The sequence below is a fragment of the Heterodontus francisci genome, chromosome 6 (assembly GCF_036365525.1).
Source record: "Heterodontus francisci isolate sHetFra1 chromosome 6, sHetFra1.hap1, whole genome shotgun sequence".
Classification (NCBI taxonomy): Eukaryota; Metazoa; Chordata; class Chondrichthyes; order Heterodontiformes; family Heterodontidae; genus Heterodontus; species Heterodontus francisci.
Window position 1 is genome coordinate 5,468,118 of NC_090376.1, and position 17,560 is coordinate 5,485,677.

Sequence of the window (17,560 nt, forward strand, 5' to 3'; positions counted from 1 at the left end):
GGCTGACACTCCGAGTGCAATAGTGAGGAAGTGCTGGACTGTCAAAAGTGCCATCTTTTGGTTGAGGTGTTAAACTGAGGCCCCATCTGCCCTCTCAGGTGGATGTAAAAGATCCAATGGCACTCTTTGAAGAAGAGCATGGGAGTTATCCCCAGTTTCCTGGGACTAATATTTACTCCCTGACCAACATCACTAAAACAGATTACCTGGCCATTATCTCATTGCTGTTTATGGGAGCTTGCTGTACGCAAACTGATTGCCATGTCTCCTACATTACGACAGTGGCTACAATTCAAAAAGTAATTCATTGGCTGTCAAGCACTTTAGGATGTGACAAATGATGCAACAAGGCACCATATAAATGTAGGAAGGATACCTTTCTTTCCTTGGAAACGTAGGGTTCCTGCTGGAGGTTCACTTTGGCAAAGGGGTCTGGATACAGCTGGAGTTTCCGAAGCGAGCGTTCCAACTGTTGAACATTCTGCTGAATTCCTGGAGGGAAAAAAAAAAATCAAATAGTAGATTCTCAGGCACTGAAACGTGCAGGTCTTGACAACTGGTAATCAAAAGGTAGATACAGGTGAGCCGTAGAACCCCACTCTACAGCCCCCAACCTCCCACCATACCATCACAACATCCAACTGTTTTTTAAACAATTCCAGGGTTTTTAATGACTAGTGCAGGGTCTGCAACCTGCGGCTCTTTAACATCTCATTTGCAGATCCCATCTCTTTCCAGTTGGATTGTTTTGACATGAAAAAAGTCTAATAAAATTGTCAAAAGTAAGAGCTGTGTTTCTATTGTGGGGATAAAAAGCTAATCATTCTGCTGCACTTTACAGTTTCAAATGATTATTTAAACGAAAAACACCATTGTGCTCAAAATAAACCTGTTTGAGTGGTTATCGCTACATCATGGTAATAGATAATGCCTTTGGTTTGAGGAACAGGCTTTAATGGTTACAATCTTTATTGTTTCTAATGTAGCTGAGATGATAAATTATTCTGAATGTGCAATTGAAGCTATTTTTAATCACGAGAATCAGTAGCTGAAAAAATTGTCTCAATTCTACACATTTTATGTAAAAGTTTGTTTTAAAGCTGACTCTACTGACAAAATTATAGTAAAAAATGTCAAAAGCAATAATTCAGAGGTCTATTTTAATTTCACTTTTTTTTCTATTGATGCATAAATTTAATACATGTATTTTATTTATTATATATGCAAATAATGCATTCTACCAGCGACACTTGGCAATTTGCCAAGCATTTGGTTTAGAAATGCCGAATTTTTGTCTTGAGGCTCCCAATAGTTTTTATATTCAGCAAAATTTTTTATAAAGGCTCTTCAGGTAAAAAAAAAGACGTTGCTGACTCAAGGTCTAGTCTGTCCACAAGTCTGTTCCAGGTGTGGTCATTCTTTGTGTGAAGAATTTCCTGATATCAGCCCAGTTGTTAATTTGAATCTATGAGCCATTGTCTTATTGTTATGGTTTGGTTTGGTTTAACTCGGAGGGTTTTGAATCTTTGGAATTCTCTACCCCAGAGGGCTGTGGAAGCTCAGTCATGGATATGTTTAAAGCAGAGATTGACAGATTTCTAAATACAAATGACATAAGGGGATATGAGGATAGGGTGGGAAAAAGTGGATGATCAGCCATGATCATATTGAATGGTGGAGCAGGCTCGATGGGCTGAATGGCCTACTCCTGCTCCTGTGTTCCTATGATGTTCTGGACTTGTCTTCCAGCTAATGCTGGTGTTGTTCAGTACATTAGCCAATAGCTCCATGTGGCTGATCGGGAATCCAGATGTAATAGCTGAGAATCCTCATGTGACTACATTTTTGATGAGTAAATTCAAAATACGTAACTGATACTGTCGCTGGTCATGTGATTTCAATACTCCTATTCAGAGTGTGAATTTTAACCTTATCGTCCATTGGTAAAATTCTAAGATGTGAACACAGCGTGCAAGAGTTTCTTGATTGTTGAGTGCTTTACTTCCTTGGTTACTGAAAGGTGAGAGATGCTTGTTAAGTAAATATAAAGAGACAGCCCCAGCTTTCTCAAGTCTCTCCAAGTAACTGAAGCTCCTCATTCCTGGTACCATTCTGGTAAATCTCCTTTCCCCTCTCTAAGACCGTGACATCCTTCCGAAAGTGTGTTGCCCAGAATTGAACACAATACTCAACTGAGGCCTAACCAGTGATTTATAAAGGTTCAGCATAAATTCCTTGCTTTTGTACTCATTGTACTATTTATAAAACCCAGGATCCCATATGCTTTAATTTTCACATTGTTCTCTCCAAAGATTTGTGTATCGCTGTTCTTGCATCCACTTAAAAATTGTACCATTTAATTTATATTGGCTCTCATTTTTCCTTCTAAAATACAGCTCTTCTCATGTGTATTATTATTTTGAGATCGGGTAAGACAGCTCAAGCAGGAATTTAAAACAGGACATTTAGAAGAACTGACTTTGCTGAAAGGGTGTTCAGAATAATTTCCTGAGTGCAAGGGTGGAGTCAGTAAATTTGGGGCATTTTAGAGTTCACTGGATGCTGGGCTGGGTGAGCCACAGGTCTTAGGGGGACAAGCTTGAGAGGCAGAGTGGCCTTTTGTCACAATTTTTTTCTGGTGCTGCAGGAATGCGGTTAGGAACAAGGAGATGGCACTGGTGAATAATGAGAGTGTCTGACAGCCAGAAGAGGATGGCGGGAGCATTTTGGGGTTGGGGACTGGAGCATCATTGGCCAGTAATGTCTAGAGCTCCCAACTGTAGTTGGACTTATTCCTGGAGGTTAATCCCCCACTTTCAACTGCCGCGCACCAGTACAGCAGCTTTTTCCCTTTTCCTCCCCCACTTCGATAACCAATAAATAGAAGTGTTCAAAGAAATTGAAAGAAATCTCTTCTCCCACATTTTCTTGCAGCAGCGTCCAGGAGATTAAATGTCAAACCCTGGAGAGTCCAGGGCAAATCCTGGAGAGATGGCACGCTAGTACATGTCCATAATGCAAATGCTGTTCTTACGGTACAAATAACTGGACCTCTCTGGGAAGCTGGGGGCGGATGGGGGTAGAATTTCTTACCGATCGGTTCCACAAAGTAAGGGTCGGTTTTTGCATTCAGCAGTTCCTCGTATCCTCCATATTTGTCAGGAAGATTTGTTGTCACCGAGGTTGACTCTGTTTGCCTTTCCTCCACGGTCTCCTCATCTTCTCTCTTCAGAGTCCCATCATCAACCTTTGCGAAAAGATGGGAGCAACAGATATAGGAATATACAGGCCGATGCACCACTGCATTCTCAGTGTCTCTCCAGACTTCAATGTAGAGGCTGAGCAGTGATAGTGGGCTTGGTACAGACCTCAGACAAGGTAAAGTGAAGACACTACCGAGTTCAGAGAAGACACAGCGCTAACACTACCGAGTTCAGAGAACACACACTGCTAACACTATCGAGTTCAGAGAACACCCTGCTAACACTACCGAGTTCAGAGAACACACTGCTAACACTATCGAGTTCAGAGAACACCCTGCTAACACTACCGAGTTCAGAGAACACACAGCGCTAACACTACCGAGTTCAGAGAACACACACTGCTAACACCATCGAGTTCAGACAACACACTGCTAACACTATCGAGTTCAGAGAACACACTGCTAACACTATCGAGTATAGAGAACGCACAGTGCTAACACTATCGAGTTCAGAGAGCGCACACTGCTAACACTATCGAGTTCAGAGAACGCACACTGCTAACACTATCGAGTTCAGAGAACACACACTGCTAACACCACCGAGTTCAGAGAACGCACACTGCTAACACTATCGAGTTCAGAGAACACACTGCTAACACTATCAAGTTCACAGAACGCACAGTGCGAACACTATCGAGTTCAGAGAGCACACACTGCGAACACTAACGAGTTCAGAGAACGCACACTGCTAACACTAACGAGTTCAGAGAACACCCTGCTAACACTATCGAGTCCAGAGAACACACACTGCTAACACGAACGAGTTCAGAGAACGCACACTGCTAACACTATCGAGTATAGAGAACGCACACTGCTAACACTATCGAGTTCAGAGAACACCCTGCTAACACTATCGAGCCCAGAGAACACACACTGCTAACACTATCGAATTCAGAGAACGCACACTGCGAACACTATCGAGTTCAGAGAACGCTCACTGCTAACACTATCGAGTTCAGATAACGGACACTGCTAACACTATCGAATTCAGAGAACGCACACTGCGAACACTATTGAGTTCAGAGAACGCTTAGTGCCAGCACTACTGAGTTCAGAGAACGCACTGCTAACACTATCGAGTTCAGAGAACGCACACTGCTAACATTATCGAGTTCAGAGAACGCACACTGCTAACACCATTGAGTTCAGAGAACACACTGCTAACACTATCGAGTTCAGAGAACACCCTGCTAACACTACCGAGTTCAGAGAACACACAGCGCTAACACTACTGAGTTCAGAGAACACACAAGGCAAACACTACCGAGTTCAGAGAATGCACAGCGCTAACACTACTGAGTTCAGAGAACACACACTGCTAACACTATCGAGTTCAGACAACACACTGCTAACACTATCGTATTCAGAGAACGCACACCGCTAACACTATTGAGTTCAGAGAACGCTCAGTGCTAACACTATCGAGTTCAGAGAACACACTGCGAAAACTATCGAGTTCAGAGAAGACACAGCGCAAACACGACCGAGTTCAGAGAGCACACAGCGCAAACACTACCGAGGTCAGAGAATACACAGCGCTAACACTACTGAGTTCAGAGAACACACACTGCTAACACGATCGAGTTCAGAGAACACACTGCTAACACTATCGAGTTCAGAGAATACACAGCGCGAACACTGCTGAGTTCAGAGAACACACACAGCTAACACCATCGTGTTCAGACAACACACTGCTAACACTATCGAGTTCAGAGAACGCACACTGCTAACACTATCGAGTTCAGAGAACGCACACTGCTAACACTACCGAGTTCAGAGAACACACAGCGCTAACACAACCGAGTTCAGAGAACACACACAGCTAACACCATCGTGTTCAGACAACACACTGCTAACACTATCGAGTTCAGAGAACGCACACTGCTAACACTATCGAATTCAGAGAAAGCACACTGCTAACACTATCGAGTTCAGAGAACGCACACTGCTAACACTATCGAGTTCAGAGAACGCACACTGCTAACACTACCGAGTTCAGAGAACACACAGCGCTAACACAACCGAGTTCAGAGAACACACAGCGCTAACACTACCGAGTTCAGAGAACACACACTGCTAACACTATCCAGTTCAGAGAACACACACTGCTAACACTTTCGAGTTCAGAGAACGTACACTGCTAACACTATCGAGTTCAGAGAACACCCTGCTAACACTACCGAGTTCAGAGAACACACAGCGCTAACACGACCGAGTTCAGAGAACACACAAGGCAAACACTACTGAGTTCAGAGAACACACACCGATAACACTATTGAGTTCAGACAACACACTGCTAACACTTTCGAGTTCAGAGAACACACACTGCCAACACTATCGAGTTCAGAGAACGCTCACTGCTAACACTATCGAGTTGAGAGAACACTCACTGCTAACACTATCGAGTTCAGAGAACGCACACTGCTAACACTATCGAATTCAGAGAACGCACACTGCAAAATCTACCGAGTTCAGAGAACGCACACTGCTAACACTATCGAATTCAGAGAACGCACACTGCTAACACTATCGAGTATAGAGAACGCACAGTGCTAACACTATCGAGTTCAGAGAGCGCACACTATCGAGTTCAGAGAACGCACACTGCTAACACTATCGAGTTCAGAGAACACCCTGCTAACACTATCGAGCCCAGAGAACGCACACTGCTAACACTATCGAATTCAGAGAACGCACACTGCGAACACTATCGAGTTCAGAGAACGCTCACTGCTAACACTATCGAGTTCAGAGAACGCACACTGCTAACACTACCGAGTTCAGAGAACACACAGCGCTAACACAACCGAGTTCAGAGAACACACTGCGCTAACACTACCGAGTTCAGAGAACACACACTGCTAACACTATCCAGTTCAGAGAACACACACTGCTAACACTTTCGAGTTCAGAGAACGTACACTGCTAACACTATCGAGTTCAGAGAACACCCTGCTAACACTACCGAGTTCAGAGAACACACAGCGCTAACACGACCGAGTTCAGAGAACACACAAGGCAAACACTACTGAGTTCAGAGAACACACACCGATAACACTATTGAGTTCAGACAACACACTGCTAACACTTTCGAGTTCAGAGAACACACACTGCTAACACTATCGAGTTCAGAGAACGCACACTGCTAACACTATCGAGTTCAGAGAACGCTCACTGCTAACACTATCGAGTTGAGAGAACACTCACTGCTAACACTATCGAGTTCAGAGAACGCACACTGCTAACACTATCGAATTCAGAGAACGCACACTGCAAAATCTACCGAGTTCAGAGAACGCACACTGCTAACACTATCAAATTCAGAGAACGCACACTGCTAACACTATTGAGTTCAGAGAACGCTCAGTGCTAACACTACCGAGTTCAGAGAACGCACACTGCGAACACTATCGAGTTCAGAGAACACACTGCTAACACTATCGAGTTCAGAGAACACACTGCTAACACTATTGACATCAGAGAACGCTCAGTGCTAACACTATCGAGTTCAGAGAACGCACAAGCTAACATTATCGAGTTCAGAGAACGCACACTGCTAACACTATCGAGTTCAGAGAACGCACACTGCTAACACAATTGAGTTCAGAGAACGCTCAGTGCTAACACTATCGAGTTCAGAGAACACACACTGCTAACACTATCGAGTTCAGAGATCGCACACTGCTAACACAATTGAGTTCAGAGAATGCACAGTGCCAACACTATCGAGTTCAGAGAACACACACTGCTAACACTATCGAGTTCAGAGAACACACTGCTAACACTATTGACATCAGAGAACGCTCAGTGCTAACACTATTGAGTTCAGAGAACGCACATGCTAACATTATCGAGTTCAGAGAACGCACACTGCTAACACTATCGAGTTCAGAGAACGCACACTGCTAACACCATCGAGTTCAGAGAACGCACACTGCTAACACCATCGAGTTCAGAGAACACACTGCTCACACTATCGAGTTCAGAGAACACCCTGCTAACACTACCGAGTTCAGAGAACACACAGCGCTAACACTACCGAGTTCAGAGAACACACAAGGCAAACACTACCGAGTTCAGAGAATGCACAGCGCTAACACTACTGAGTTCAGAGAACACACAAGGCAAACACTACCGAGTTCAGAGAATGCACAGCGCTAACACTACTGAGTTCAGAAAACACACACTGCTAACACTATCGAGTTCAGACAACACACTGCTAACACTATCGAGTTCAGACAACACACTGCTAACACTATCGAGTTCAGAGAACACACACTGCTAACACTATCGAGTTCAGAGATCGCACACTGCTAACACTATCCAGTTCAGAGAACACACACTGCTAACACTTTCGAGTTCAGAGAACGTACACTGCTAACACTATCGAGTTCAGACAACACACTGCTAACACTATCGAATTCAGAGAACGCACACCGCTAACACTATTGAGTTCAGAGAACGCTCAGTGCTAACACTATCGAGTTCAGAGAACACACTGCTAACACTATCGAGTTCAGAGAAGACACAACACGAACACTACTGAGTTCAGAGAACACACACAGCTAACACCATCGAGTTCAGACAACACACTGCTAACACTATCGAGTTCAGAGAACACACTTCTAACACTATCGAGTATAGAGAACGCACAGTGCTAACACTATCTAGTTCAGAGAGTGCACACTGCTAACACTATCGAGTTCAGAGAACGCACACTGCTAACACTATCGAGTTCAGAGAACACACACTGCTAACACCACCGAGTTCAGAGAACGCACACTGCTAACACTATCGAGTTCAGAGAACACACTGCTAACACAATCGAGTTCACAGAACGCACTGTGCTAACACGATCGAGTTCAGAGAGCGCACACTGCTAACACTATTGAGTTCAGAGAACACCCTGCTAACACTATCGAGTCCAGAGAACACACACTGGTAACACTATCGAGTTCCGAGAACGCACACTGCTAACACTATCGAGTTCAGAGAACACACAGCGCAAAAACTACCGAGTTCAGAGAGCACACAGCGCAAACACTACCGAGTTCAGAGAATACACAGCGCGAACACTACTGAGTTCAGAGAACACACACAGCTAACACCATCGAGTTCAGACAACACACTGCTAACACTATCGAGATCAGAGAACGCACACCGCTAACACTATTGAGTTCAGAGAACGCTCAGTGCTAACACTATCGAGTTCAGAGAACACACTGCGAAAACTATCGAGTTCAGAGAAGACACAGCGCAAACACTACCGAGTTCAGAGAGCACACAGCGCAAACACTACCGAGGTCAGAGAATACACAGCGCTAACACTACTGAGTTCAGAGAACACACACTGCTAACACGATCGAGTTCAGAGAACACACTGCTAACACTATCGAGTTCAGAGAATACACAGCGCGAACACTGCTGAGTTCAGAGAACACACACAGCTAACACCATCGTGTTCAGACAACACACTGCTAACACTATCGAGTTCAGAGAACGCACACTGCTAACACTATCGAATTCAGAGAAAGCACACTGCTAACACTATCGAGTTCAGAGAACGCACACTGCTAACACTATCGAGTTCAGAGAACGCACACTGCTAACACTACCGAGTTCAGAGAACACACAGCGCTAACACTACCGAGTTCAGAGAACACACAGCGCGAACACTACCGAGTTCAGAGAACACACAGCGCTAACACTACTGAGTTCAGAGAACACACACTGCTAACACTATCGAGTTCAGCGATCGCACACTGCTAACACTATCCAGTTCAGAGAACACACACTGCTAACACTTTCGAGTTCAGAGAACGTACACTGCTAACACTATCGAGTTCAGAGAACACCCTGCTAACACTATCGAGTCCAGAGAACACACACTGGTAACACTATCGAGTTCCGAGAACGCACACTGCTAACACTATCGAGTTCAGAGAACACACAGCGCAAAAACTACCGTGTTCAGAGAGCACACAGCGCAAACACTACCGAGTTCAGAGAATACACAGCGCGAACACTACTGAGTTCAGAGAACACACACAGCTAACACCATCGAGTTCAGACAACACACTGCTAACACTATCGAGTTCAGAGAACACACTTCCAACAGTATCGAGTTCAAAGAACACACACTGCTAACACTATCGAGTTCAGAGAACACACACTGCTAACACTATCGAGTTCAGAGAACGCACACTGCTAACACTATCGAGTTCAGAGAACGCACACTGCTAACACTATCGAATTCAGAGAGCACACTGCTTACACTATCGACTTCAGAGAACACACACTGCTAACACTATCGAGTTCAGAGAACGCACACTGCTAACACTATCGAGTTCAGAGAACGCTCACTGCTAACACTATTGAGTTCAGATAACGTACACTGCTAACACTATCGAATTCAGAGAGCACACTGCTAACACTATCGAGTTCAGAGAACGCACACTGCTAACACTATCGAATTCAGAGAAAGCACACTGCTAACACTATCGAGTTCAGAGAACGCACACTGCTAACACTATCGAGTTCAGAGAACGCACACTGCTAACACTACCGAGTTCAGAGAACACACAGCGCTAACACTACCGAGTTCAGAGAACACACAGCGCTAACACTACCGAGTTCAGAGAACACACAGCGCTAACACTACTGAGTTCAGAGAACACACACTGCTAACACTATCGAGTTCAGACAACACACTGCTAACACTATCGAGTTCAGAGAACACACACTGCTAACACTATCGAGTTCAGAGATCGCACACTGCTAACACTATCCAGTTCAGAGAACACACACTGCCAACACTTTCGAGTTCAGAGAACGTACACTGCTAACACTATCGAGTTCAGAGAACACCCTGCTAACACTACCGAGTTCAGAGAACACACAGCGCTAACACGACCGAGTTCAGAGAACACACAAGGCAAACACTACTGAGTTCAGAGAACACACACCGATAACACTATTGAGTTCAGACAACACACTGCTAACACTTTCGAGTTCAGAGAACACACACTGCTAACACTATCGAGTTCAGAGAACGCACACTGCTAACACTATCGAGTTCAGAGAACGCTCACTGCTAACACTATCGAGTTGAGAGAACACTCACTGCTAACACTATCGAGTTCAGAGAACGCACACTGCTAACACTATCGAATTCAGAGAACGCACACTGCAAAATCTACCGAGTTCAGAGAACGCACACTGCTAACACTATCGAATTCAGAGAACGCACACTGCTAACACTATTGAGTTCAGAGAACGCTCAGTGCTAACACTACCGAGTTCAGAGAACGCACACTGCGAACACTATCGAGTTCAGAGAACACACTGCTAACACTATCGAGTTCAGAGAACACACTGCTAACACTATTGACATCAGAGAACGCTCAGTGCTAACACTATCGAGTTCAGAGAACACACAAGCTAACATTATCGAGTTCAGAGAACGCACACTGCTAACACTATCGAGTTCAGAGAACGCACACTGCTAACACAATTGAGTTCAGAGAACGCTCAGTGCTAACACTATCGAGTTCAGAGAACACACACTGCTAACACTATCGAGTTCAGAGATCGCACACTGCTAACACAATTGAGCTCAGAGAACGCACAGTGCCAACACTATCGAGTTCAGAGAACACACACTGCTAACACTATCGAGTTCAGAGAACACACTGCTAACACTATCGAGTTCAGAGAGCACACTGCTAACACTATTGACATCAGAGAACGCTCAGTGCTAACACTATTGAGTTCAGAGAACGCACATGCTAACATTATCGAGTTCAGAGAACGCACACTGCTAACACTATCGAGTTCAGAGAACGCACACTGCTAACACCATCGAGTTCAGAGAACACACTGCTAACACTATCGAGTTCAGAGAACACCCTGCTAACACTACCGAGTTCAGAGAACACACAGCGCTAACACTACCGAGTTCAGAGAACACACAAGGCAAACACTACCGAGTTCAGAGAATGCACAGCGCTAACACTACTGAGTTCAGAGAACACACAAGGCAAACACTACCGAGTTCAGAGAATGCACAGCGCTAACACTACTGAGTTCAGAGAACACACACTGCTAACACTATCGAGTTCAGACAACACACTGCTAACACTATCGAGTTCAGAGAACACACACTGCTAACACTATCGAGTTCAGAGATCGCACACTGCTAACACTATCCAGTTCAGAGAACACACACTGCTAACACTTTCGAGTTCAGAGAACGTACACTGCTAACACTATCGAGTTCAGACAACACACTGCTAACACTATCGAATTCAGAGAACGCACACCGCTAACACTATTGAGTTCAGAGAACGCTCAGTGCTAACACTATCGAGTTCAGAGAAGACACAACACGAACACTACTGAGTTCAGAGAACACACACAGCTAACACCATCGAGTTCAGAGAACACACTTCTAACACTATCGAGTATAGAGAACGCACAGTGCTAACACTATCGAGTTCAGAGAGCGCACACTGCTAACACTATCGAGTTCAGAGAACGCACACTGCTAACACTATCGAGTTCAGAGAACACACACTGCTAACACCACCGAGTTCAGAGAACGCACACTGCTAACACTATCGAGTTCAGAGAACACACTGCTAACACTATCGAGTTCACAGAACGCACTGTGCTAACACGATCGAGTTCAGAGAGCGCACACTGCTAACACTATTGAGTTCAGAGAACACCCTGCTAACACTATCGAGTCCAGAGAACACACACTGGTAACACTATCGAGTTCCGAGAACGCACACTGCTAACACTATCGAGTTCAGAGAACACACAGCGCAAAAACTACCGAGTTCAGAGAGCACACAGCGCAAACACTACCGAGTTCAGAGAATATACAGCGCGAACACTACTGAGTTCAGAGAACACACACAGCTAACACCATCGAGTTCAGACAACACACTGCTAACACTATCGAGTTCAGAGATCGCACACTGCTAACACTATCCAGTTCAGAGAACACACACTGCTAACACTTTCGAGTTCAGAGAACGTACACTGCTGACACTATCGAGTTCAGAGAACACCCTGCTAACACTATCGAGTTCAGACAACACACTGCTAACACTATCGAGTTCAGAGAACACACACTGCTAACACTATCGAGTTCAGAGATCGCACACTGCTAACACTATCCAGTTCAGAGAACACACACTGCTAACACTTTCGAGTTCAGAGAACGTACACTGCTAACACTATCGAGTTCAGGCAACACACTGCTAACACTATCGAATTCAGAGAACGCACACCGCTAACACTATTGAGTTCAGAGAACGCTCAGTGCTAACACTATCGAGTTCAGAGAAGACACAACACGAACACTACTGAGTTCAGAGAACACACACAGCTAACACCATCGAGTTCAGACAACACACTGCTAAGACTATCGAGTTCAGAGAACACACTTCTAACACTATCGAGTATAGAGAACGCACAGTGCTAACACTATCGAGTTCAGAGAGCGCACACTGCTAACACTATCGAGTTCAGAGAACGCACACTGCTAACACTATCGAGTTCAGAGAACACACACTGCTAACACCACCGAGTTCAGAGAACGCACACTGCTAACACTATCGAGTTCAGAGAACACACTGCTAACACTATCGAGTTCACAGAACGCACTGTGCTAACACGATCGAGTTCAGAGAGCGCACACTGCTAACACTATTGAGTTCAGAGAACACCCTGCTAACACTATCGAGTCCAGAGAACACACACTGGTAACACTATCGAGTTCCGAGAACGCACACTGCTAACACTATCGAGTTCAGAGAACACACAGCGCAAAAACTACCGAGTTCAGAGAGCACACAGCGCAAACACTACCGAGTTCAGAGAATATACAGCGCGAACACTACTGAGTTCAGAGAACACACACAGCTAACACCATCGAGTTCAGACAACACACTGCTAACACTATCGAGTTCAGAGAACACACTTCCAACAGTATCGAGTTCAAAGAACACACACTGCTAACACTATCGAGTTCAGAGAACACACACTGCTAACACTATCGAGTTCAGAGAAAGCACACTGCTAACACTATCGAGTTCAGAGAACGCACACTGCTAACACTATCGAATTCAGAGAGCACACTGCTTACACTATCGAGTTCAGAGAACACACACTGCTAACACTATCGAGTTCAGAGAACGCACACTGCTAACACTATCGAGTTCAGAGAACGCTCACTGCTAACACTATCGAGCTCAGAGATCGTACACTGCTAACACTATCGAATTCAGAGAACGCACACTGCGAACACTATTGAGTTCAGAGAACGCTTAGTGCTAACACTACCGAGTTCAGAGAACGCACTGCAAACACTATCGAGTTCAGAGAACGCACACTGCTAACATTATCGAGTTCAGAGAACGCACACTGCAAACACTATCGAGTTCAGAGACACAGTGCTAACACTATCGAGTTCAGAGAATGCACACTGCTGACACTATCGAGTTCAGAGAACACACTGCTAACACTATTGACATCAGAGAACGCTCAGTGCTAACACTATCGAGTTCAGAGAACGCACATGCTAACATTATCGAGTTCAGAGAACACACACTGCTAACACTATCGAGTTCAGAGAACGCACACTGCTAACACCATCGAGTTCAGAGAACACACTGCTAACACTATCGAGTTCAGAGAACACCCTGCTACCACGACCGAGTTCAGAGAACACACAGCGCTAACATTACCGAGTTCAGAGAACACACAATGCAAACACTACCGAGTTCAGAGAATGCACAGCGCTAACACTACTGAGTTCAGAGAACACACAAGGCAAACACTATCGAGTTCAGAGAAGACACAACACGAACACTACTGAGTTCAGAGAACACACACAGCTAACACCATCGAGTTCAGACAACACACTGCTAAGACTATCGAGTTCAGAGAACACACTTCTAACACTATCGAGTATAGAGAACGCACAGTGCTAACACTATCGAGTTCAGAGAGCGCACACTGCTAACACTATCGAGTTCAGAGAACGCACACTGCTAACACTATCGAGTTCAGAGAACACACACTGCTAACACCACCGAGTTCAGAGAACGCACACTGCTAACACTATCGAGTTCAGAGAACACACTGCTAACACTATCGAGTTCACAGAACGCACTGTGCTAACACGATCGAGTTCAGAGAGCGCACACTGCTAACACTATTGAGTTCAGAGAACACCCTGCTAACACTATCGAGTCCAGAGAACACACACTGGTAACACTATCGAGTTCCGAGAACGCACACTGCTAACACTATCGAGTTCAGAGAACACACAGCGCAAAAACTACCGAGTTCAGAGAGCACACAGCGCAAACACTACCGAGTTCAGAGAATATACAGCGCGAACACTACTGAGTTCAGAGAACACACACAGCTAACACCATCGAGTTCAGACAACACACTGCTAACACTATCGAGTTCAGAGATCGCACACTGCTAACACTATCCAGTTCAGAGAACACACACTGCTAACACTTTCGAGTTCAGAGAACGTACACTGCTGACACTATCGAGTTCAGAGAACACCCTGCTAACACTATCGAGTTCAGACAACACACTGCTAACACTATCGAGTTCAGAGAACACACACTGCTAACACTATCGAGTTCAGAGATCGCACACTGCTAACACTATCCAGTTCAGAGAACACACACTGCTAACACTTTCGAGTTCAGAGAACGTACACTGCTAACACTATCGAGTTCAGGCAACACACTGCTAACACTATCGAATTCAGAGAACGCACACCGCTAACACTATTGAGTTCAGAGAACGCTCAGTGCTAACACTATCGAGTTCAGAGAAGACACAACACGAACACTACTGAGTTCAGAGAACACACACAGCTAACACCATCGAGTTCAGACAACACACTGCTAAGACTATCGAGTTCAGAGAACACACTTCTAACACTATCGAGTATAGAGAACGCACAGTGCTAACACTATCGAGTTCAGAGAGCGCACACTGCTAACACTATCGAGTTCAGAGAACGCACACTGCTAACACTATCGAGTTCAGAGAACACACACTGCTAACACCACCGAGTTCAGAGAACGCACACTGCTAACACTATCGAGTTCAGAGAACACACTGCTAACACTATCGAGTTCACAGAACGCACTGTGCTAACACGATCGAGTTCAGAGAGCGCACACTGCTAACACTATTGAGTTCAGAGAACACCCTGCTAACACTATCGAGTCCAGAGAACACACACTGGTAACACTATCGAGTTCCGAGAACGCACACTGCTAACACTATCGAGTTCAGAGAACACACAGCGCAAAAACTACCGAGTTCAGAGAGCACACAGCGCAAACACTACCGAGTTCAGAGAATATACAGCGCGAACACTACTGAGTTCAGAGAACACACACAGCTAACACCATCGAGTTCAGACAACACACTGCTAACACTATCGAGTTCAGAGAACACACTTCCAACAGTATCGAGTTCAAAGAACACACACTGCTAACACTATCGAGTTCAGAGAACACACACTGCTAACACTATCGAGTTCAGAGAAAGCACACTGCTAACACTATCGAGTTCAGAGAACGCACACTGCTAACACTATCGAATTCAGAGAGCACACTGCTTACACTATCGAGTTCAGAGAACACACACTGCTAACACTATCGAGTTCAGAGAACGCACACTGCTAACACTATCGAGTTCAGAGAACGCTCACTGCTAACACTATCGAGCTCAGAGAACGTACACTGCTAACACTATCGAATTCAGAGAACGCACACTGCGAACACTATTGAGTTCAGAGAACGCTTAGTGCTAACACTACCGAGTTCAGAGAACGCACTGCAAACACTATCGAGTTCAGAGAACGCACACTGCTAACATTATCGAGTTCAGAGAACGCACACTGCAAACACTATCGAGTTCAGAGACACAGTGCTAACACTATCGAGTTCAGAGAATGCACACTGCTGACACTATCGAGTTCAGAGAACACACTGCTAACACTATTGACATCAGAGAACGCTCAGTGCTAACACTATCGAGTTCAGAGAACGCACATGCTAACATTATCGAGTTCAGAGAACACACACTGCTAACACTATCGAGTTCAGAGAACGCACACTGCTAACACCATCGAGTTCAGAGAACACACTGCTAACACTATCGAGTTCAGAGAACACCCTGCTACCACGACCGAGTTCAGAGAACACACAGCGCTAACATTACCGAGTTCAGAGAACACACAATGCAAACACTACCGAGTTCAGAGAATGCACAGCGCTAACACTACTGAGTTCAGAGAACACACAAGGCAAACACTACCGAGTTCAGAGAATGCACAGCGCTGACACTACTGAGTTCAGAGAACACACACTGCTAACACTATCGAGTTCAGACAACACACTGATAACACTATCGAATTCAGAGAACGCACACTGCTAACACTATTGATTTCAGAGAACGCTCAGTGCTAACATGACCGAGTTCAGAGAATGCACACTGCGAACACTATCGAGTTCAGAGAACGCACATGCTAACATTATCGAGTTCAGAGAACGCACACTGCTAACACTATCGAGTTCAGAGAACGCACACTGCTAACACAATTGAGTTCAGAGAACGCTCAGTGCTAACACTATCGAGTTCAGAGAACACACACTGCTAACACTGTCGAGTTCAGAGATCGCACACTGCTAACACAATTGAGTTCAGAGAACACACAGCGCAAACACTACCGAGTTCAGAGAGCACACAGCGCAAACACTACCGAGTTCAGAGAATACACAGCGCTAACACTACGGAGTTCAGAGAACACACACTGCTAACACGATCGAGTTCAGAGAACGCACACTGCTAACACTATCGAGTTCAGAGAACACACACAGCTAACACCATCGAGTTCAGACAACACACTGCTAACACGATCGAGTTCAGAGAACGCACACTGCTAACACTATCGAATTCAGAGAAAGCACACTGCTAACACTATCGAGGTCAGAGAACGCACACTGCTAACACTATCGAGTTCAGAGAATGCACACTGCTAACACTATCGAATTCAGAGAACACCCTGCTAACACTATCGAGTTCAGAGAAAGCACACTGCTAACACTAACGAGTTCAGAGAACGCACACTGCTCACACTATCGAGTTCAGAGAACGCACACTGCTAACACTATCGAATTCAGAGAACGCACACTGCTAACACTATCGAGTTCAGAGAATGCACACTGCTAACACTATCGAGTT

At 45.1% G+C, this 17,560-nt stretch overlaps 1 protein-coding gene across 1 annotated transcript in view; it reads right to left on the reverse strand.

Annotated features, from left to right (window-relative positions):
• The window catches only part of xrra1 (X-ray radiation resistance associated 1), a 143,640-nt gene that overhangs the window by 3,297 nt on the left and 122,783 nt on the right, over positions 1 to 17,560 (reverse strand). The window contains exons 7-8 of the mRNA XM_068033018.1: positions 3,094 to 3,247; positions 377 to 492 (exon numbers count right to left, since the gene is read on the reverse strand). Coding sequence (XP_067889119.1) covers positions 377 to 492; positions 3,094 to 3,247 — 270 coding nt within the window. The remainder of the gene's footprint in view (positions 1 to 376; positions 493 to 3,093; positions 3,248 to 17,560) is intronic.